The sequence below is a fragment of the Orycteropus afer genome, unplaced genomic scaffold (genome assembly GCF_000298275.1).
Source record: "Orycteropus afer afer isolate SDZICR_OR568_19922 unplaced genomic scaffold, OryAfe1.0 scaffold00021, whole genome shotgun sequence".
Lineage (NCBI taxonomy): Eukaryota > Metazoa > Chordata > Mammalia > Tubulidentata > Orycteropodidae > Orycteropus > Orycteropus afer.
In genome coordinates this window covers 17641847-17665759 of record NW_006921608.1, presented here as the reverse complement: position 1 = coordinate 17665759, position 23913 = coordinate 17641847, and the positions used below count along the sequence as shown (strand labels likewise).

General features: G+C 41.0%; 2 protein-coding genes across 2 annotated transcripts in view; one reads left to right on the top strand and one right to left on the bottom strand.

The window, feature by feature from the left end:
• The window catches only part of MTERF3 (mitochondrial transcription termination factor 3), a 29318-nt gene extending 22073 nt beyond the window's left edge, over positions 1-7245 (bottom strand). The window contains exons 1-2 of the mRNA XM_007934852.2: positions 6912-7245; positions 2885-3037 (exon numbers count right to left, since the gene is read on the bottom strand). Of these exons, the coding sequence (XP_007933043.1) occupies positions 2885-3037; positions 6912-7245 (487 nt within the window). The remainder of the gene's footprint in view (positions 1-2884; positions 3038-6911) is intronic.
• Positions 7246-11084: 3839 nt separating this feature from the next.
• PTDSS1 (phosphatidylserine synthase 1) overlaps positions 11085-23913 on the top strand; it is a 75423-nt gene continuing 62594 nt past the window's right edge. Inside the window, exons 1-2 of the mRNA XM_007934851.2 lie at positions 11085-11263; positions 22269-22360. Coding sequence (XP_007933042.1) covers positions 11085-11263; positions 22269-22360 — 271 coding nt within the window. The remainder of the gene's footprint in view (positions 11264-22268; positions 22361-23913) is intronic.

The window sequence follows — 23913 nt, the reverse complement described above, 5'->3', positions numbered from 1 at the left end:
GAGAAGTATACTACAGGGAAATGGAACTAATGGATCATGTGATACGGTTAACTGTAGGTAAAACTGTACTGAGAGGCTACTGTAGAGTATGGGAAAACTAATCAAATGAAAAACAAGGCAATTATTAACTCCAAGAAATGAAAAGTTGTACAGGGAACAAAACAATCATAACACACTTCTTGGTAGAAAAGTGAGCAATATTCATAGTCATAATGTAATCAATAACTAACATTATTATCTAAAAATTACAATATAACTAATAAATTGGGAGAATTGAAGAGAGTAGGAGAAAAGTATGTGTGTATATATGAAATCAACTACAGTCTAAAATTGATGAAACAAGCAATAGCACTACAATACTGAAAGAAAAAACCAAACTCACTGCCTTTGAGTTGAACCTGACCCAAAACAAGCCCTCCTTGGGTTTCTAGACTGTATCACCATGGAAGTGGATTGCCCAAATTTTCTTCTGAGGGGTGGCTGGTGGGTTTGAACCACCAGCCTTCTGGTTAGAAGTCAAAATGCCTTAGGCACTACACCACCAGCGCTCCTGCAGTACTATAAATAATTACTTAAAAATTGGGAAGTTCAATACAAACTTCCCAGAAACAGCTATAAAAAGTTAAGCAGATACCTCTTGGGAATGGGATGCAAAATCAGGAAGGGTAAAGTGGGAAATTTTTTCACTAGAAGCCTTTCACCTTATTTGACTTTTGCTTACCTGTTTTTATTACTTTGTATTACAAAGATCCATTTAAAGTGTTAATTTAAAAAAATAAGGCCAAAAGGAAAAAAAAAAAAAAGAAGAATACAGGCTCAAGAAGTACTTACAGCCCACGCTTGGGACTGAATGCAACCCTAAGACTCACCTTCCAGCCAGACAATAGACAGGTCTACAAGGTGAACGGTAACACCAGGGGGGTACACTCTTCTTAGAACAATCAGCCATACAAGATCAAAAGGGCAGTATTTGCCCAAGGATAAAGCTCAGAAGGCAGGAAGGAACAGTGAAGAAGAAGGCAGGGAAATTGCACACACAGGGAGGAAGTGGGAAGAGTGGGGTTACATTGTGGCGATTAGAATCAATGTCACAAAACATGCATGAATTGTTGAATGGAAAACCAATTTGCTACTTGGAAAGAAACGTTCTTTGATGGTTACCAGGGATAAGAGGGAAGGGAAGAAAAATTACTAGTTAGATAAGAGACACGTATTAATATGGAAGAAGGGAGATGCACTCCACAAAAAGGAACTGACCAGCTCACTATCACTAAGGAAAATGAAGACATGGAGAGGTGCACAAGAAGATTATGTTTCAATTTGGCAGGGGCCTGATTCTAGTGGTTTCTCAGTTATGATAAGATTTGATATGATGCAGTTATTTCCATGATGATATCTGCTATATGCAGTCAATCAGTTGAAAGAAAGGTTCTTTTGGGGTGTGGCCTGCTTCCACATACATGGAAAAGCTCAGGGAACGGCCTCGGGCTCTTTGCTCGGGATCCTGCATCTGGCTGGTCATCATCTAGACTGGAACCAATGGCCTGCCGTATTGCCTTCCTAGTCTTGGAATTGTTGCCCTCATAGCCTGTGAATCGATAGCCTGCCATTTTACCTGCTGATGTTGGAGTCATCAGCCTCTGAAGCCAGCAGCCTGCTGTACTGACTGCCAACCTTGGATACACCAGCCCCTGCAGCTTCAAGAGTCTGGAGACTCTCTAGCTTGACATCTGACCCATACATAGACTTGGGACTTGCCAGTTTCTATGTTTGTGTGAACCATTTTCTTAAGATAAATCTCTCTCTTCTCTCTCTATATATACACTTCACTGGCTTTGCGTCTCTAGAGAACCCAGACACTATAACACACACAATCCTGCACTATTAGTAACAACAAACATTAATCTACAAGTGAATACACAGGTAGATGAACAGGTATGGGTAGGAAAGGGTAGCTAATACAGGTTTGGCAAATGATATTTCTATATATATATTTGTATGTGCTCTGAAAATATGTAAATAGTACAGCAAAGAGGCACAATTATGAAAATTTCTTTGCCATAACCAAACACTTTGAAGGAATGCAATCCTGAGTCTGGGGACTCAGGACCATGGTTGCAGGGACATCAAGGTCAATGGCATAGCATAGTCCACAGAGACAATGTCCAGCCTTTTACTTTGGTAAGAAGCAACTGAGGTCTTAAAAGCTTGCAAGCAGCCATCTAAGGTGCAACTACTGGTGTCTCTTTATCCAGAGCAAAGAAGAGTGAAGAAAATCAAAGATGCATGGAAACAATTAGTTCAAGAGACTAGTGGACTATGTGAATGAACCCTAGCCTCCATGACCCTGAGACCAGAAGAACTGGATGGTGCTTGAGGATCATTGCCAACCACTCTGAAAGGGATCACAACAGGAGATCCTGCATAGAGTGGGTGAAAATGTGGACAAAACTCAAAATCATACAAAAAGGCCAGACTTACTGGTCTGATAGAGACTGGTAGAGCCCCTGAGACAACAGCCCTTAGTCACCCTTCAAGCCTAGAACTGAATTCACTCCCATGGCTCAACTTTCAGCCAAACAACAGACAAGCTTATAAGGTGAACAGTAACACCAGGGAGGTACACACTCCATGGAGTAATCAACCATATAAGATCAAAAGGGCAGTATTTGCCCAGGGATAAACATCAGAAGGCAGGAAGGGATGGCGAAGAAGGACAAATGGAAAGAGTGTTGTTATATGGCGGGAACTGCATTCAATGTCACGAAACAAAATGTGCACGAACAGTTGGAATGGAAAACCAATTTGTTCTGTAAACTTTCACTCAAGTCACAATACAAAGTTAAAGAAAGAAAGAAAAAACTTGAAGACTATTTACACTTACCTAGAAGAACTAACTTCTGCAGAGTTTCAGAATGGTCCACATAGTCTCGAAGTGTGAATGAAACTGGGGGCAACAAAGGATCAGCAATGATTTGAATAGCTTCCTCCTCAGAAACTGGCTGCAATGGAGACAATGGAGGCAAATCTTCTAGTCCTTTGAAGCCCATCGTGTGGAAGGAAAGAAGCAAGTTAGTTCTCCAATCTGCACACTTAGAACAATTTCTACAAAGACAACCTCTTACCTAGTTTGCATCTTTCACTGGTTAAGTCTTGGGATCATTTCAGAATTAAATGTCTAAGAAGTCCAAATATTTTCTACCTTCTAAGAGGTAAGGTTAAGATTGTTGAGAGGCCAACCACTGCTCCTTTAAGGTAAGAAATTTGTCGATAAGATTCTAGATAACTCCTTCCCTTTTTATTTTTTTAAATTGTGGTAAAATATATATAACAAAAAATTTGCAATGTTAACCATTTTTAAGTGTACAATTCAGTAATATTAATTACATCCACTATGTTACGCAACCATCACCACTATATTTTCAAAACTTTTTCATCACCCAAAAAACTCAGTACCCTTTAAGCTACTAATAAACATTTATCTCCGTACATTTGTGTATTCTATATATTTCACACAGATTGTACAATATTTGCCCTTTTGTGTCTTATTTCACTTAGTATAATGTTTTCAAGGTTCTCCATGTCACACATCAGCATTTCCTTCCTTTCTGTGGTTGAGTATGCCACCAGAGCTCCTAATATTACATTGTAGGAAGTATTATTTTGCTTACCCATCTGCTGATAGACACTTGGGTTGTTTCCACCTTTTGGCTATTGTAATGCTGCAATAAACACTGGTGTACAGGTATCAGTCTGAGTTCCTGTTTTGAAGTCTTTTCGACATTTATCTGGGAGTGCAATTGCTAGGTCATATGGTAATTCTATATTTAACTTTTTGAGAAACTGTCAAGCTTTTCCATAACAACTGCATCATTTTATATGCACCAGGGCTTTAATATCCCCACATCCTTCCTTACACTTTTTTTTAATAATAGCCATATTCTAGTTGTTGCGAAGTGCTATCTCACTGTGGTTTTGATTTGCATTTCCATTATCTGTTAGAGAATTTTTCCATGTACTTACTGCCATTTGCATATCTTCTTTAGAGAAATGTCTATAAATGCCCTTGCCCATTTTTTTGATTGGGTTGTTTGCTTTTTTAACTTACAAGAATTCTTTATATATTCTAGATATTAAATCCTTATCAGACATATGGTCACCAGATATTTTTCTCTCAGTCTGTAAGGTGTTTCTTCACTTTCTCGATAAAGTCCTCTAAGCACAAAAGATTTTTATTTGGATGAAGTTAAATTTATCTATCTTTTCCTTTTTGTGTGATTTTGGTGTCAGATCTAAGAAACCACTGTCAAAAACAAGATCTTGAATTTTCACCCCTATGTTTTCTTCTGAGAGTCTTATGATTTTAGTTCTTATTTAAGTCATTGATATGAGTTAATTTTCATACATGGTCCAACTTCATTGTCTCAGCAATTTTTTGAAGAGATTATTCTTTATTCATTGAATGGACTTGTACTCTTCAAAAATCAATATATGAGTTTACTTCTGGATTCTTAATTCTACTCTGCTGGTGTACATGTCTATCCTTATACTAGTACCACACTGTTTTGATTATTGTAGCTCGATTACTATAGATAGCTTTATAGTATGCTTCAAAATCTCCTCTTCACTTTTAATCAGCAGGTAAGAATGCTAAAGATCCAGTGAACTTCAAGTATATCTTGAGATACACAGTCTACCATAGCTTGTTAACTTGGTCAAAAGAGTAACATCTGAAAAGTCTAAGTCACATCCTGAAATGTTTCAGATTGCTTTGATCCAGTCTTCCTCTCTCCCACCCTCCCACCAAGTTATTCTCAAACACTTCTCTAAGAGAACATCTATGATTCTGTTTTTACCACATAGTCAGTCCTTTGCTACTGACATGACACTGGTCTCCTCTGCAGTACAGCCATGATTCTGCAATCATGTTTTAAATCTGTATTTTTAATCAAACTCAGCATGGAAGTCATTAGTAACTGTACCCTACCATAAGCTAAGGAATTAGGACTGTGATCTTTTGTTCCATTTTTCCTTCTAATCACTAACCTGCCTCATTTTTATAGTCAATCTACCCTCTGTCTCCCCTCCCTTTCTTTCTTTCTTTTCTCCTTTACCTATTATTATCTCATTTGTGGCAAAGATACTCCTAAGATGCTGTAACAATGTTTCCTGTCTGTGCCCTGCCTCCTTCTGCTAGTCTTCACCTTAAAACCAACCACTGCGGTGCAGCTGACCTCCACTCATAACGACTCCGTGTCTCAGAGCAGAACTGTGCTCCATAGGGTTGTCAATGGCTGATTTTTCAGGACATTACCAAGTCTTTCTTCCAAGGAGCCTCTGCGTATTAAATATCAGGAACCTGGTTTCTCACAAAAATTTCCAAACCTTGACTAACACTTTGTTGAGTTAGAAGGTACCTCTTTGTTGAATTCTTAATTCAAAATAAGATTCAACAAATCGGAAGAAAAAAATTATTCAAAAATAGGACTGGCAATTCACTTCTTGTAATTCACTGTCAGGTACAAAACCAGTGAGAGAGTGAGGAAGTGAAAAGGTCTAAAAGTAACCATGTTACTTTTATAACCATGTTATAAACACACTGATAACCATGCTATAGGCATGCTTAGAGTCCTGAGAGAAACATGTCTTTTAATCTCAGTAATTAACAGTGTAAATTGAAAACTCTTGGGAGTGGGACATAAAAAAATCTGTCCTGTTTTCTAAGGACAAGATAACTGTAGAAATGAATATGGGCAAATTAGTTGATGAAAGCTTGCTTTGCTGCTGTTGATTAAGCTTTCACTGAATTCATGAAGCCTTAAACAGTCCAACTATTTATTTGATGATCATTGCTGGGAAATTGTTTTTTTGATAACTTGTGTCTTTGATTTATAATTTAAAACAAAACATTAAACAAACACTCCAGTCTTCTAGAATTCTACACGTAATATAGTATATAGCAGTCTAGAGAACTGAATGTAAAGGAAATGCAAAATCACACATTTATTCTCAGTGTAGTCCCATCCCTACACACACACACACACACACACACACACACTTATTTAATGAACCCAGTCTGAAGATTTAATGGTGTTGGAATAATTGAACATCCACATGCCAAAGGAGGGGGAAAAAGAAAAGAAATTTGACTCATATCTTCTACCACACATGCAATTAGAGCAAAATGAAGTATAGACCTAAATGTGCAACCTAAAACTCCTAGATGAAAAGATGAAAAGGCTGAATTTACTGAATGGAAATTATACCCTAATAAACAGGAGCTCTGGTAGCATAGTGGCTAAAGCACTTGACTGCTAACCAGAAGGCTGGCGGTTCAAACCCACCAGCCACTCCTCGGAAGGAAGGTTGGGCAATCCTACTTCCGTAGTGATACTGCCTTGGAAACCCAAGGAGGGGTCGCTATGAGTTGGGGCCGACTCGACGGCACATAACAACAACAACAACAACAAACCTAATAGCACCAGAAACTTTTTTTTCAACAAAAGAATCTAAATAATAAAGTATTTAGAATGCAAACATTTTATACATAGTAGCCCACACATTTTTTTCTTCACCAGCAAAATAAAGGTATAAGAGAAGTAAATGAATAGAATTGGCATTGTTCTTTCTCTTGTTGTTGTTGTTATGTACCGTCGAGTTGGATCCGACTCATAATGACCCCTCCTTGGGTTTCCGAGGCAGTATCACTACGGAAGTAGATTGCCCCATCTTCCTTCCGAGGAGTGGCTGGTGGGTTTGAACCACCAGCCTTCTGGTTAGCAGTCAAGTGCCTTAGGCGCCTGGTACAAAATATGACCTGAAATAGGTCAACAAAATATAGACAGATAAACAGCTTTGTTCAAACTACTAAAGGGGGAGGGGAGAAGACTTTTCTGAAAGTTCAGAATTACCTTCCACAGATGACTCAGAATCAGCACTTGGTATCTTCTGTGGCCTCTGCAACTGCTCATTCACAGAAGGAATCAGAGTGCTTTGGGCACAACTATTCTCTTGCCTACTTGAATTAGTGGACTGGGAACTATTCCATAAGGAGGAAGTCCTGTAAGTCTTAATTCCCCAGCGGAGAAAGCAATTGTCAGAGGATGTCTGAGGCTGAGCAGGAAAGCCATGCAGCAGTGTTTTCCTTGGTCTCAGAAAATGTTTGCTGAGTTGTGCAGCATTAACGAAGCTTCTCAACTTAACTGAGTTGAACCATCTGGGTATCTGTTGGGCTGACAGGGTCATTTTTGTTAAAGCAGCCTGCAATGGAAAAATATAATTGTGAAAGAATACAAATTTAATTTACTTAAATATTTAAAACAGTATTCAAATAATAATAAAAAAAAATACACCGGAAGTTATTTTTTTCCTTAATGAAAGATGTTGAGTAAGTTTAGAATGCTAATGTAGGCAGGTGCTGCTTAATCCTAGGAAAAGCCAAAAAACGAGACAGGCTCAGTTACACATCAAAAGACAGCAACTTCTGAACTGGAAAAATAGAGATATGCTTTACAATCTGAAAACAAAAAGCAAAATCACCCATATAAGGAAAAGCATTTAAAACAAAAATCTGTACGTGTTCAAATTATGGCTGAATCCTATCATCTCTTTAAATCATTTAAAGAACCTAAAAGGATATAATTACATGTTCTTGAAATTTGGTTTGGAGGACATTTAAGCAGCAGATGTTGATCAAAATAACATCATTCAAATGCATTTTGTGTACTATAAATTAGTCACACAATAAAACCAGAAAGAAATCCACAATGTCTTCAATGATTTATCCAAATATTTTCATTGCTGTATAGAACAGTAAAGGCTGTTTCTTACTTCATCCTCAGTGCTGAACATTTGATTATTTCATAAAAAAAGCTGTTCCTAATTGAACAAAACTAGTTTTGTCAAATGCTGTATCATCAGAGGAAAAAAAGAAAAGCCTTCAAAGAGAAAAGGTCAGACCAGCAAGCAAAATGAAGACAGAAATACATAAGCACTGGAAATGAATATATGCATATTCTGATTGAGAGCAGCTGTTTTTAAAGATGTTTCTCAGGAAAGTTTGTCACTGCTTTAAGGTACATGAATATGAAGGAATTTTATATTCAGCCCAACCTAATTAGAAGAATAAATATGATGTATAGATTTTACATTAGAAAAATAATCCATATACAACATATAGTGGAGTCTAGCATATGGCAAATGCTCAACAAACATTAGCTAGTATTATCATTGATTTTACAACCAAATACAAATGAATTTTGTTTAATTAATTTTTGCATATAACTTGTTTTGTTTTCCTACCTGGTGGAATTCAGCCTACTTTATGCTCTGAATTAAATTGACCAATTATTTGAGGGATTAGCCTGTTCTTTGAGAGTTGTAGTTTAGGGAGATTTGCTGAAAGAGATTTCTAAGAATGAAAATCTCACTAAATTCTGACAAGATTTTAGAAAGGGAATATGTATTCACAATAACCTTGTGGGACACGTGATTTCTTGTTACATTTTGGTAGGAAGTGAGCATTCAAATCTGTCAAGTTTTCTCTCAAACCTACATTCATTCTCTACACAGCAAAGTTCTAAGGCCACTAAATCGGAAGCCAGAAGTCCTGAGTTTCTAGTGGTGGTCTAGCACAAAATCTGGCCCAGGATGGGGGCTTAATAACCATTCTGTAATTTCTTTTTTTTTTTTTTTTTAATTATGGGGACATTAAGATGATTCCTACAGTCCTTGTCACCTCTAACATTTTTTGACTCCTGAAATCCTGAATTCACTCCAAACCCACTGCCATCAATTCTGACTCATTGTGACCCTACAGGATAGAGTAGAACTGCCCCACAGGGGATGTATGGTAGAAGATAAAAGTCAAGTTTCTTTTTTTCCCCCCCTCCTCTGGCATGTGGATGTTCAATTATTCCAACACCATTAGATCTTCAAACTGTGGGTTCCTTAAGTAAGTGTGTGTGTGTAGAAATGGGACTGCACTGAGAATAAATGTGTGATTTTGCAATTCCTTTAAATTCAGTTCTCTGGACTACTATGTACTGTACTATGTGTAGAATCCTAGAAGACTGGAGTATTTGTTTAACATTTTGTTTAAAATTGTAAATCAAAGACACAAGTTATCAGAAAAACAATTTCCCAGCAATGATCAAATCTGTCACCTTTACAAAAGCAGAATGCCTCCTCTTTGTCTCTGGAATGGCTGGTAGGTTGGAACCACCAACCTTTTAGTTTGCAGATGAGCTAACCAGGGCTCCTAAAACCTTTCCAAATTCAAGTGAACACCGTTCCTTATACCAGGCAGGTAAAACTGTTTTTTTCATTTCATCCAAATATTGTGCATACAACTGTCTATGCTGTTTCAATTTCCAAGTATGCTATCTTGTGTTCATCATCGTTTTATTGCTGCTTATACACCTTAATAATTAATTGTTCGTTTACCTGAGTAGCGCTGGGTCTGTGGATCCACCCTCCTGGCGCCCTTTCCCCACAGCACAAAGCCTCTTAACTGCTTCACTGTGTGCTGAATGGAAATGCCAACAGCAACTAAGGTTAACTCACGTGTCTACACAGTTTTCAAAAGAGAGCAAAGCCATCTGCAGATGTATACAAAAGCCTTGCATAGTCATGGAAACAAGTCTTATGACTTTTTCACCAGGAAGATTAAAGAAAAAAACATTTAAAGAACTTTGAAGTCCATTAAGGCATCATATAAACCAAACTCCAAACTTGCTGCCATCGAATGGATTCAGACTCATAGAGACCCCTATTGAGTTACCGAGGATGTAAATCTTTACCGAAGTAGATCACCCCATCTTCTTGGAGGGGCTGGTGGTTTGAACCCTGGCCTTCCGGTTAACAGGCAAATGCCTTATCCACTACACCGCCAGAGCTCCTTCAGTATCATATACTAGTTCTCAATTAATACTGTACCTACTACTTTGCTGAAAGTAAGACGGCACCAAAACATACTGTTTTTTCGAAGATTCAAGGTTTCTACTTCTGCAGTGGCTGCTAATCGAAAGGTTGGCGGTTGGAACCCACTTGGCAGCTCTGCAGGAGAAAGACTTGGCAATCATAAAGATTACTGTCAAAAAACCCGATGGGGGCAAGTCCTACTTTGTCATATAGGGTCGCTGAATCAAAATCTACTTGGTGGCACCTAACAATGATAAAAGCTATTATTAAAGAAACCAGTCGATTATAAGGGGGCTTGTAATAAACAGCCTCCCAAATAATGTTTCACGTTCTCCCCAGATCACATTTTAACGAGCCAATAGTAGTTTCCAAAACCGAACTTGCGCAGGAAGGCAGTTTAGACGCTGGGTCTCCTTTGCGTCCTCTGCAAAGATCGCTAATAAACAAGCATGGTTGCGTTTTCGTCACATCTGCCAGGGAACAAAAAACAAAACCAATCCTCCACAAGGCCGCGCAAACCCAAAGGCCTCGAGGGAGGTTCAGGGCCGCAGCCTGGACGCGTGTGGGTCTAGAGTCTGAAGGGGTCGCACCTCAATTGGGAGCACGCTGCTCCACTCCGACAGCTCTGGCTTTACCTGTGGCAAGGCCTGCGCCACGTCGCGACCGCCTGGACCTCCAACCCGGCGCCCACTCCAGACGCGCAGCACGCCAGCCGGCCAGCCGCTGGGCCCGTGCGCCGCCGCGCTCCGGCGCCCACGTGGGCGGTGGCCGGAGTGGGCGAGACCATCTGCGAGTCTACGGGGGGGGGGAGTGCGGGCGGTGTGCGGTGCTCCGAGCCGGCCAGGAGCCACAACATTCCTTTTCCTTCTTGCTTCTTCCTTCAAATATCATCCACTAGGTATCTGAAGACTTCATGAATGCCCAGAGATGCCTCTCCCACAAAGACAGTTTGGGGACAGCCGGCGACGCATCCCGCCCGAGGCCTTGTTGGCGGCGTCGCGACCCCGCCCTCCCGCGCCTGTCCTTCCCTCCGCGCTCAGCTTTTGCTTAGCGCCAGACCCGGCCCCGCCGCTCGGCTGCTTCTCCGCCGCAGGTCCCCACTTTAGAGGTCCCAGCCTCCGGGCCGGGGCCGCCACCGCCGCGGCAGGACGGGGAGGCGAGCCATGGCGTCCTGCGTGGGAAGCAGGACCCTGAGCAAAGATGATGTGAACTACAAGATGCATTTCCGCATGATCAACGAGCAGCAAGTGGAGGACATTACCATTGAGTTCTTCTACCGGCCGCACACCATCACCCTGCTCAGCTTCACCATCGTCAGCCTCATGTACTTCGCCTTTACCAGGTGAGGCAGACCAGACCGCGCGAGGGGCGCGCCCGAGGGCGAGGGGAAGAGGCAGGAGGGTAGCGGTGGCAGGGAGGGTGGCTGTAGGTGGCTCTGGGTTGAGGAAGCAGACCGTCTGCTCCACGAACACAGACAGTCTCGCAGCCCGCGCAGATCTGCCGCCCACGCAGCTCCGCGACAACCGAGTGTCTCACTGCACACCCCAGCCTCCTTCCCTCCAGCTTATGTGGACAGGCGTTCGCCCTTAACCTCTCCATAGCCTCCCCCTGCACACCTCTCAACACCACCCTCTTCCATACAGCGCTTCCGGCTCACATCACTAACGCACGCGGGCCACCGAGCACGAGCCCCTCCTGTCCTATCCACTCAGCATAGCTCCCCACACACATCACGACGCAGGCCCTCTTCTGCAGCCCCTCCAGCCCGCGGCCCACCCCAGCCCACCGAGTGAATCATCTTGTTCGCACCACGTTCAGCACATACACAGTAATATGCAAATAAAATACCTCAACAGCAGCGCCTCTAGACCACAGCACAACACATATATGTAATTCTTCACTCACCCGGGGCACATTCCAGACCTTCCTCTGGAAGTTCTCCAGTATTCAGCACTACGTGCCATGCACACAAAATACACATGTGGCACACCGCACAATCCTTTTACATACAGAGAGTCCTGGGTCCATCACACACAAGTAGTATAGAATAATCCCATCTTCAAACATAACCCAGCTATATACCACAACACAAACTGCAGCCCTAGACACACAACGCTGCAGCTGACCTTTCGCTGGACCTGATAATCACCATCTCTTTCAAACATTGCTACAAGACACCGTACCACGTAGCTTGCCAGCACTCCCATCAGTGCCAGTGCAGTGTCCTGTTCACCTAACTTATATGCTAAATGAGATATTGTAAAGCAATTATAGTAGTACCTGAAACATGGTAAACACTATATACTGTGTGTATAGAAATAACACTCACAAACCTTTTACATACTCAAAGCACTACTAATACATATAGCTGATCATAGGATCTCCCTAGCCTGACTCTTTTTACTTTTGATGAAAATATATACAACAAACACACACCCATTTTTACATGTAAGGTTCATTAATAATGGTTACGTTCTTTACATTGTGTCACTCTTCTCCCTATCTCTGTCCATACTGTTTTACCACCATTAACTTTATTAACTTAAACTCTCTGTCCCTTAAAAGTTCTCATCCACGTTCTGGAGTGATTGTTGCCGTTTCAATCATATATATGTAATTCTTGGTGCAGTGCTCAAGACAGACATTATTTATTGAGCTAAATTGTTCTTTAAAGATGACTTCATGAGATAGTTTTGGCTCAAGGTTCAAAGTTATTTCCAGGCTATAGCTTTCAGTCTTAATGTGACCAGTAAGTCTGATTTCCTCTTTTTGATCAATATCCATCCACTGGGACCCTGATCAAAACATTCAGTAATGGTAGTCGGGCACCGTTTGTTTCTGATCTCATGTCAGCCCACCCCTTGACACCTACATCATCTAGTTCTAATACACATCATTAAATGTGTGCCCTACCCACCCCATTCCCAAACCAGGAAACTAGTATATCCCTGGATCAAAACATGCACACTCATCGTGGTTCTTTACAGAACTTTATATTTTTTGAATGAACCTGTGTAAGGAAAGAAAGTTATGCATACCCACAACATTGTGCCTTAAAAGACCAACCCAGAGTAGTGTAGCTGTGGATCCAGACTGTTGGTTTCAAAATTGGCTGTTTTCTTGGGTAAATTACTTAACCTTTCTCTGAACCTTAGGGTCTGTACCTATAAAATGGGGATAAAATAAAGTTACCCCACACAGGGTTATAAAGATTAAATTAATTTAGGAGAATGCACTCAGTAGAGTACAGGGTATGGTAACTCTTACCTGGCACATGACGCTCACTCAAGCAATGTTAGTTACTGCTTGCCGATATTTTTATCCAACAATTAATGATTCCCAGTCACGGACAGCAGAAATGGTGAAGGGGTATATTAAGTAGTCATAAGGATTGGGAGGACACTTCTAGTAGTGAGTCTGTTAAATGTATCACAATGCACCAACAGCATTGTACAACAAAGAATGAATTGTCCCAGCATACACACAAAAAGGCATATGTCTCTGGTACCTCCCTTGAGAATCATGGAATTTTTTCATATTTTCCTGAAACTAATAATGTCCTGTCATATCACACTTCTTTATCTCCATTATCCATTTGAGTTTGGTTCTTATAATGTAAGTATCCATTTGCATGAACCTGCCTAAAGGTGTCGACCATATGCAATGATTACTAACCCTTACTGATTGAAGGGAGCTCTGGTAGTGCAGTGCCTAAAGCACTTGACTACTGACCAGAAGGCTGGCAGTTAAACCCCACCAGCCACTCCTGGGAAGGAAGGTTGGGCAATCTGCTTCCGTAGTGATACTGCCTCGGGTCGCTATGAGTCAGGTCCAACTCCATAGGATTGAAGGATCCTGATACTATTATATGAAATAGGGTAAGACCAGATCTCTCCATGGTATCTGACCAAGAATGCATTTCTAGCTTTGGAGATAAATCAGTCGCATCTCTAATTATGATTACCTCAAGTATATCATGTCATCTGGTTTTACCACTTAACTGGTGTTTGTCCACTTAATTTTACTAAGGCTTAGTTTCCTTATCTGTAAAATGGAAATATCACTAGTTTTACGTCATAGGATTGTTTAATTCAGTGCGTGGCAAATAGTAAGCACTCAATACACGTGAGATTATTATTCCATAATTTCATTGTGTGCTAATGCCTTCTAGATTGTATTTGTCATTGAATGAAGAAGCAGTATTTCTGTAATGGAGAATAAGGTAAAAGGTATTAGAGAAATGAACATTGTTTTGATTGGATAACATACATGCCTGATTCATAATGACTCAGTGTAGCTTTATCTTTTGTATGGGTTGGCAGTGATGAAATTAGTGAGTGTGTTTCTTTGGAAATTACAGAAGTCATTTTTAAATAATGAGAAGAACAAGCAGTTCATTTTCAGCTTTTTATCATCTTTACTATTATTTCAGGCCCTTTCAGAATAGATTTATGTTATTTTTTAATACAGAAAGTTACATTCTTCTGGAATTTCCCCTTTTACAACATGTTCTGCCAGAGCAGTTGATAAATTGTAGTAGTGAGAATATAAGAAATGAATATGGATTAAAACAACTTGTCAAAAGTAATAGAAAAACATAATCTGAACCTCAGTCTTTTTGATGAATGAGAACAATTTTGTATCTTCCACTAATTTCACAAAGACACAAATTCCCTAATGAAGAGCTAATTAAATCTTACCTTATATAAAATCATATCAAACCAAACCCATGGCTGTTGAGTTGATTGCGACTCATAGCAACCCGATAGGACAGAGTAGAGCTGTCCTATAGAGTTTTCCAAGACTGTAAATCTTTAAGGAAGCTGACTGCCCATCTTTGTCCTGTGGCACACTGGTGGGTTTGAACACTTAACCACTACACCACTTGGTCTCAATATATAAAATCGTAGGCACTGTAGTGCCTAAGGCATTTGACTGCTAACCAGAAGTCTGGCAGTTCAAACCCACCAGCCACTCCTCAGAACGAAGATTAGGCAATCGACTTCTGTAGAGATACCGCCTCAGAAATCCAAGGAGGGGTCACTGTGAGTTGGAAATGACTCGACAGCAGTGAGTTTGTTTTTTGTTTTATATCTTTCTTATTTTTTGTTAATGATTTGGACTCTTCACGATGATGCTGTCTCCTTCCATATATATTGTTAAGTAATGACTTCTTAACTGGAAATTACTCTTTCTGTGCTCTTTGTAATGGTTATCTCCAGTAATCATTACCTTGTCCTTATTTCATAATAGGTTAGTTGACTGGCTGTGCAGTACAGTTCTTTCATTAAAACTTGAAAAATATGTCTTAAATTTTGTTTTTCAAAAACTGAGAGAACAAGGGATAGAATACTTTTGGGGTATCACTTTACCAGAATGTGAGAGCCAGGATTTAGGTAATAATCCCATGCTACAGGGATCCAGCAGGAATCTAGAATCGTGATGGATTAGATACTTCACACACAAGTCTGAGACACATTTGGATTTGTCAAGTAGTTCTTTTGTTAAATACCAAATAGGCCAACTCACTGTTAAATCATGACATTTAAATCTCTTGTTCCTATCACTTTCATTAGAAATAAAGTCAGATGCTACGTAATCCTCAGATTTGAAAAAGCCTACTTTGCCATTTTATGATAAGAGATTTTATTTATAAGTTAGCTGCTTTGGCTTATAAGTTGTTCTTTTAAGTTTGTTCTGCCAAAGTGGGGCAAGGAAAACCTTCATCTCAAGCCCAGACTATGATCATTACTGAGGTGACCTTGTATTTTCTGTTTTCTAAAGTTGGTAAACTTGGAAATACTGAAAGGCCTTAGTTGCAGACATCAAGCTTTAGATTTGAAAAGAGCAAAGTCTACTAAATCTATTGATAGCAGCCCACCCTTTCCTCAAGAGACACTTGGCAATAAAACAGGGAGAGCAGTCTCTGTTAGGACTTGATCAGCAACAATCATGACTTAGGTCCCTGGGTGGTATAGACTGTTAAGCACTTGTTTATAATCAAAAGGTTGAAGGCTCAAACCGGCCCAGAGGTGCCTCTGGAGAAAAGCCTAGTGACCTGCTTCTGAAAGGGCACAACTGTGGAAACTCTGTGGAGCACAGTTCTCATCTGAAAAACATGGGCATGGCTTGAGTTGCAGTCAACTCAACTGGTTTTAACCCATTTACTTTGAGTAGATTGCCTTGTTGCTGCTCAGCTGCGCTCACGGGCTTATCAACTTGTCTGTGCTAGTTTTCTCCTTGATAGAAGACTAAGGAGACAGACAGGGGAAAGGACAGACTTTTGATGTCTTTACTTGTAAATAATGGTTTTTACTTATATTTCCCTTAGTGCCTTTGGTACTCTAATTCTCCATGAGCCACATTTCTGTCCGTCTGGTTACCTGCCAGTTTGCCCTGTTCTTTTGCATTGTTTTTCCAAAAAACAACCAAACCCACTGCCATCAAGTTGATTCCCACTCATAGTGACACTATAGGATGGAGTAGAACAGTCCCATAGGATTTCCAAGGCTGAAAATCTTTATGAAGCAGACTGCGTCATCTTTCTCCTGTGGAGCAGCTGGTGGATTTGAACCACTGACCTTTAGGTTAGCAGCCAAATGCTTTAACCACTATGCCACCAGATGTCTTCAAGTCAATTTTCAATTATAAATGACTGCATGTGACAGAGTAGAGCTGCCCCCCACAGAGTTTCCTAGGCTTCCGTCATTACACAGTGGCTGGGTGGGTTCAAATTGCCAACTTTTGTGTTAGTAGTCAAGTACTTAACTATTGCACCACCCACTAAACCCCATTACCATCAAGTCTTTCCTAACTCATAATGATCCCATAGGACAGAGTAGAACTGCCCCATAGGGTTTCCAACGCTGTAAATCTACTTGAGTAGACTGTCACATCTTTCTCCCACAGAGTGGCTGGTATGTTTTGAACCGCTGACCTTTCGGTTTGTAGTCAAGTACTTAACCCATTGTGCCACCGGGCCTCCTAAGGCACCACCAGAACTCTTTTCTTTCCTTAGACCATATGAATTTCCGTTAGAAAAAGTCTCCTGATCCACTGTCTTAGTTGTCCTGGACCCATTTCCTTCATGTACACCATCATCTTTCTCTCCTGATAATAGAAGGCCCTGAGTGTCCTTGTTCCCTGATGCCAGCAGTATTAGGCATCATCTGTAGTGACTGTGTACTGGGAATTAATTAACTCTAGAGATGAGTGATGAGCACCTTGTTAGGGTTGCACCTGAGGGGGCCAGTTAACATTGATCTTCAACATTTCTCTTCCCTTAGTACTACTTAAATCATACTTTTTATTTTATCTAAATAAGAGTCTTTTTACATCCTTTCTTATACTTAGGTGTGGTATTTAATGCTCCTAATCTGATGTTGGGAGCTCTGGTGGCGTAGTGCCTAAGGCATTTGACTGCTAACCAGAAGGCTGGCGGTTCAAACCCACCAGCCACTCCACCGAAGGAAGACTGGGCAGTCTACCTCCATAGTAGTGATACTTCCTCGGAAACCCAAGGAGGTGTCGCTGTGAGTCAGATCTGACTCTACGGCAGTGAGTTTGGTTTTTGGCTTTTTTCATTCTGATTATGAACTTAATTGAAGGGAAAAATGTGTCATATATTTCTTTGGAGTCTTCTGTAGTAAACAGGTACTTGGGTAATTCAAATATTTGTTATTTGGTTGAGATGATTCTGGACCTCAGAGAGAAATGCCAACAAATTGCTTCTTCTCACACTCCTCATTAGTAAGCACTCTTCATTCCTATTTGTCTGGTTTTAAATAATTGTGTCTAGCATTTCAAATATAATTCTATCACTAGAGGTTTACATCAATTTATCTTGTGATATATACGTGGGTGGCATAAATGGTTAAGCATTCAACAACTAGCTGAGAGGTCGGTAGTTCGAATCCACCCAGAGTGCGTCCAAAAGATCACGGCCTTGAAAACCATGAAGCACAGTTCTTCTCTGCATATGTGAGGTCACTATGAGCTGGAATCGAATCTGTGGCACCTAATAATAGCATAATCCCTGTGGCCCTAGATATCTGTAGGGAAGTCAGGAGTTAGTCTCAACTAATCCAGAAGCCCTGGAGTCAAGCTGGGTTGCTTTCTCAACCCTTGGCCCTGGCAAAAACCAAAAAACTGAACTTACTGCCGTCGAGTTGAACCCGACTCATAGCAACCCCTCCTTGGGTGTCCGAGGCAGTATCACTATGGAAGTAGATTGCCCAACCTTCCTTCTGAGGAGTGGGTGGTGGGTTTGAACGGCCAGCCTTCTGGTTAGCAGTCAAATGCATTGGGCACTATGCTACCAGAGCTCCCTGGCAGCTATGAAATTTGATTCCATAGTTCAGCAGTCTGTTCCATCCGGCCCAAGTCTCTGCTGGCCTGGAGTTTGCCATCTAGAGTGTCCTTACCAGGTTCCATGAAAGCTTTAATAGTTTAATAGCTTTCAGAGTTGTTGTCTCCTTCCATTTCCAGACCTTAGCTCAGTACCGCCCCCTTCCCCCCCTTTGGAATAGCCTGGCCTTGATTCCATCTCCCTCCAGTCCGTGCTCCACACTGCTACCCTCATGACCTTTTTAAGGCAAAATTGTGATCCCATGTGTCTCCTGCTTATAGTCTGTGGGAAAGTGCTGGCTGGACTCTCAAGCCTTTCGTTATAGAGTCAGCCTACTTCCCTAGTTCCCCACACAGCAAGCCCAGACAGCACACAGGCCCACACCCAGTGCCAGGCTGCAGCTTCGTGCTAGCTGCTCTCAGACTGCAGAGTACCTCATGGCTCCTCCTGTCCCCCATCCACCCTCGTGGGATGGCCCCATTGGATGGTCCCCTTCCAGGACCTATCTTGATTGTTCCAAAAAACACAGAGGATGGAATGTTTATATACCCCAAACTCCTTTTTTATTGTATGTCTCCCTGCAGTACTTGTTTCTATGAAGTTTCTTGACGTACATTATAGTAATCATCCCAGTAACGCTGACTCAGGGTGAACCCATGCACAACACAACAAGACGCTGCCTGATCCTGAGCCTCCCCATGATCATTGCAATCAGATGGTTGTGCTCCATAGGATTTCCGTTGGCTGATTTTCAGAAGTAGATCACCAGGCCTTTCTTCTTAGTCCATCTGAGTCTCGAAGCTCCACTGAAACCTCGTCAGCATCATAGCAACATGCAAGCAACATGCAAGCCCCCACTGACAGCCAGGTGGCAGGTGCCTCTACAGTGAATTGGCCAGAATCAAACCCGTATCTCCTGCACGGAGGGGGAAAAGTAAACCACTGACCCGTCGCTGCCCCACTTCCCTGCACGTAGGCACCTAAAGCTGAATGAATTTAGTGCGAGAAATCCTTTATCTGTTTATCCCAAGTAAACATAATGCTCTCCTTCTTTAGTTGATACCAGTTACAACTTTTGACAAGGGTCATCCCTTTATGTGATATGAAATGATAGAACGCTGTCACAGTGTGGGGTTTGCAGTGAATGTCAGAAAGCAGTATGTGTATGGATTGTTAAATGGAAGACCAATTTGCTCTGTAAACTTTCACCCAAATCACAGTTTAAAAAGAAAAAAAAAAGAAATGAGTAGAGCATTCATAGATAATACCAAAGCTAGTTAACATCACTCCGCTTTGTACCCCAAGATTAAATTTTCCATCAGGAGAGAGGATCCTTAACAGTGACTGTATCATATGGATTCAATGGCCATGGCCTTAATTTTTTGTTTGGTATGTATTTCTGTTTTGGGGACTCATATTAAAGGTAAATGAAGGTGAAGATAGGAGGGGGAGGGGACAGTCAATTTAGCAGCCCTGGTAGCAGAGTGATGACATGGTTTAGGCATTCCTGCCTGCCAGGCCCCAGGGAGAAAACTCTAAAGATTGTGTGAGAGTGAATGGAGTTTCCATTGTTCCTGGAAGACTCCAGGCCCACTGCCTGTGGTCAGATATGAAACTGACACACACTAGGAGTCCAAAAGTTTTGAGGCCAAATTTTTTTTTTCTTTTTAACCTCACTACTTTTCTTTATACTTTTCCTGCTTTTAGGACATTCTTACATCTCTGGGTGTTTGCTGGAGGAGTTAAAAGTGTTTGAATACTTTATTAGACTTTTAGATATTTGCTGATGTCATCAGTAGGCCTCTCTCTGGGGCTAACTCCCTGCATGGGAACAGGAAGGTCGCTGTTACTCTTGGTTTCACTATGATACCTGACTTCATGGTACTTGAGTTGCTTGGGCCACTCAGCCACATCATCTTGCTCCTTTGTTGTGATTTTATTGTGGTAAAATACATATAACAAAAAAATCTGCCATTTTGGCCACTTTTCAGGGGCATTAATTACATTCCCCGTGCTGCCCTACCATCATCACCACCATCCATTTCCAAAAGTTTTTCATCCTCCCAAACAGAAACTCAGTGTTCCTTGAGTAGTAACTCCCCATCTCCCCCCACCACCACCACTAATAAACTTGGGGCTCTAGGCATTTGCTTGTTATCTTGCTCATTCTTGCAACAACTATATATAGCATGCCTGCTTTGTGCCAAGCAGTATGCTGTGCACGGGATTGGGAGGAAGAGACACAAACAAGACGGGGCCTGTGTCCTCTGGTAGCTTAAATGACAGTCTTGTTGTGAACTAAACTAGCTGTGCGCACTGTTAGTGGTCAGGGCTCCACCCTTCAGCGTGCTCAGGAGCACCCCCTAGGTTAGCAAAGAAGAAAGAGGAGCTGCTTCCCTAAGCTTCTAAGTCTGGAGCCAGCAGGCTGGAAGTGCTGTACCTGCTCCTTCCGGTCTGCCTCCGTTTGTGTGTAACCGTGGGCAGTATAACGCCAGAGCTTTATTTCCCTCCAGCCAGTGAAGGTAATGCTCACTGGGCCTTCCTCTGCAGTTGTGGAGCAGTTGAGTAAAATACAACCTGGGAAAGTTCTTGGAGAATTCAGAGCACTTGTTAGGGATTTAATTATGTCCCCAAAATATGTGTTGTAAACAGGGCTTCAGAATGGTTCAAGATGGTTCAGTTATAGCCAAGGACTGGACGTGTTGCATAGCAACCAAATCTCTTGCGCATGGGATTTTGACAGGCTGCGGTGCCCTGTTTAAAGATGGTGACTGATACATTCAAAGCTATGTGGTCGGCTGCCGTCTTTGAACAGGGCTGCCTGTTTCCTCCAAAAAACCAAACCAAACTCACTGCTGTGGAGTCAGAGCTGACTCATAGCGACCTCTCCTTGGGTTTCCGAGGCGGTATCACTACGGGAGTAGATTGCCCAACCTTCCTTCTGAGGAGTGGCTGGTGGGTTTGAACTGACAACCTTCTGGTTAGCAGTCAGATGGCTTAGGCACTACACCACCAGAGCTCCTGCCTGTTTCCTACTCCAGTCAAAATCCCATGCAGTTCCCATGCAAGAGATTGGTTTCTATGTAACGTGTAGGCGACATCAGCCATGACTGAACCTCTTCAAACCAAGCTCTGGTTGTAAATCCTAATTTCTGCACCTGTGGTTATAATCCCATTTGAAAATGGGTTGTCTTGATTATGTTAATGAGATGGTATTAGTGTATCCTGAGTCAGTCTCTCATTGTGATAGAAAAAAGATTAAACAACCAAGTGAGCATTCAGCGATGGGGGAAGAGAGATGCGACTCCACATGAAGATCACCCAGGACCAGAAGCTCAGAGAGACAAGGCCATCCTGGAGAGCCAACACAGACAAAGCCTTCCATTAGAGCCGGCACCCTGAATTCGGATTTCTGGCTTCTAAACTGTGAAGAAAATACAGCTACCTGCTTGTGTAACTCTGTTACGGCAGTAATAGATAACTAAGATACCATCTGAAGAAAAGTGTTACATAATCTCATTGACTGCCTTTTTCCTTATAATCTTATGCTTCCTTTCTGATTCTGATTGTGATGCTACAACCTATATTGGTACTTTGGTTCTATTACTTCATGAAGGTCATTTTAGTTAGTTTTGAAAGCAAAAGGCATTTCCCCGGAATAAACCTTACCTTTTGACATCTTACATAATATTTAAAGAATAATGGTTCTCAAATGCTTGTCTGAGTGTGTAAGTTTGCTGATTGCCTTTCTTATAAGAACTAGATTTTATTATGAGATTTTGTTATTTTGGAAAATGATGGTGAATAATAAGTTTTGTGTGTGTGTGTGTAATGATTTAGCTTCCACCCCCCCAAAAAAAGGAAAAAAAAAAAAAACACAAAAGTTAGCAGTCCTCCAGTTTTAAAACAAGGAACCCTGAGTCCTAGGTTTACCATTTCCATCTGAAGATGGATTCTGAGTGTTGAAGATGAATTCTGAGTATTGTTTTTCTGTTTTCAGGGATGATTCTGGTCCAGAAGACAACATCTGGAAGGGCATCCTCTCTGTTATTTTCTTCTTTCTTATCATCAGTGTACTAGCTTTTCCCAATGGTAAGTGATGTAATGCTTTATCACATTTCTTCTGTGCATGTGTCTTTCTGGTGGTTTTAAGATACTTGTCATCTAGAAGGAAGAACTAGACAGCAAAATTATAAAAAACAAACAAAAAACCCTGAGTCTCGTGCAGTAGCCAGGGGCACCCAGGCTCTGGAGGAAGACTGCCTGTTCTGTGGCTTCCTAGCTGTGTTACCCTAGAGAAGTTCCTGAGGCTCTGTAGACTTCAGTTTCTATTGTGTAAAATGGGGTAACAGTGGGTTCTGTTGCAAGAGTTAAGTAAATTAACACATATAAACGCCTATGAACAGTGACTGACAAACTGTAAGCTCTCAATAAATGTCAGCTATTACTCTTATTGCTATTTTTATTATCAGTAAAGTAATAAAATAGTCTTATTGCTGAGTTACTCCTTTTCATTAAGGACATGGTCAATGCTATAATGAGTATTTCTTCAATTGTTGTCCCAAGTGATCTTTTATCAGAATAAACTCTCTTTACTGATTATGCATTTGCGATACAAATTCTCATCTTTGTGGGGAAGGGAAGATAATCATTTCTGTGAATTTTATCTCCCATCTTGATTTCAGTTAGGCAAAACTGTTTTTTAAAAAACAAGTTTGGTATTCTGCCGTACTTAAAATTCATCTGTTTCCACTTAATTGTTCTTTATAAGTTCCTTTTTTCCTCCCCTCTTCATACCTAATCCCTAGAATATCGTATACTTGTTCTCGGTAGTAACTTCTGCTCTTTGTATCCTCTGCCTTTTACATTTATGCTATTTTGAGTTATTCTTCATGCTCCATAGGCCCCACTCAAGTTTAAATACCATGCTTGAAAATGTGTGCTTCTTCTGTACTGTCCTGTGTGTGTAGTGCAGCACAATGTGTAGTAATAAGTTCATTGTAAATGTTTCTGATTGCTACTTGAAAATGTACCCTAGCAAGGGCTTTGGGCTTTAAGATGGTGGTGGTAGAATTTTGTTCTGTAGTCTTACTTACCTTACGTAGCACTATGATTGCAAGAAGGCGTTTTTGCTGGTAGTCTAATAATCATGAAAGAAACCTTCCATGAAATCATGGCTGTTTGAATCCCTCAGGGAAGGAGTCATTCTAGATGGCCAAGTAATGTGGGTAGCTTAGTTTAACTCTCCAATTACTCAAGCTTTTACATTAAATTTTTTCAATGATAACCTTTCAAAGTATGAAAACCTGCGTACTTTCTGCAGACAGTACATAGTTTGGTCCTTCCATGATGATTGAACTTTCTGATGATACACAATTACTGGGGCGTGACGATAAGATGTACATTATATGGATGGATTGTAGAATGAATAGATACTGATGCTGATACAGAATTGGTTTTCTAGGAACAGCCTGAAGTGTCAGATAGCTTTTGGCTGTTTACTGGTGTGGCTTCTTTTTTTAAACAAGAATTCAAGGAGTGATTTGCCAACTTTCTTTTTTTTTTTTTATTAGGATTTGGGTGAAGATTTACAGAGTAAATTCATTTTTCATACAGCAGTTCACATATACTTTGTCTCATGTCAT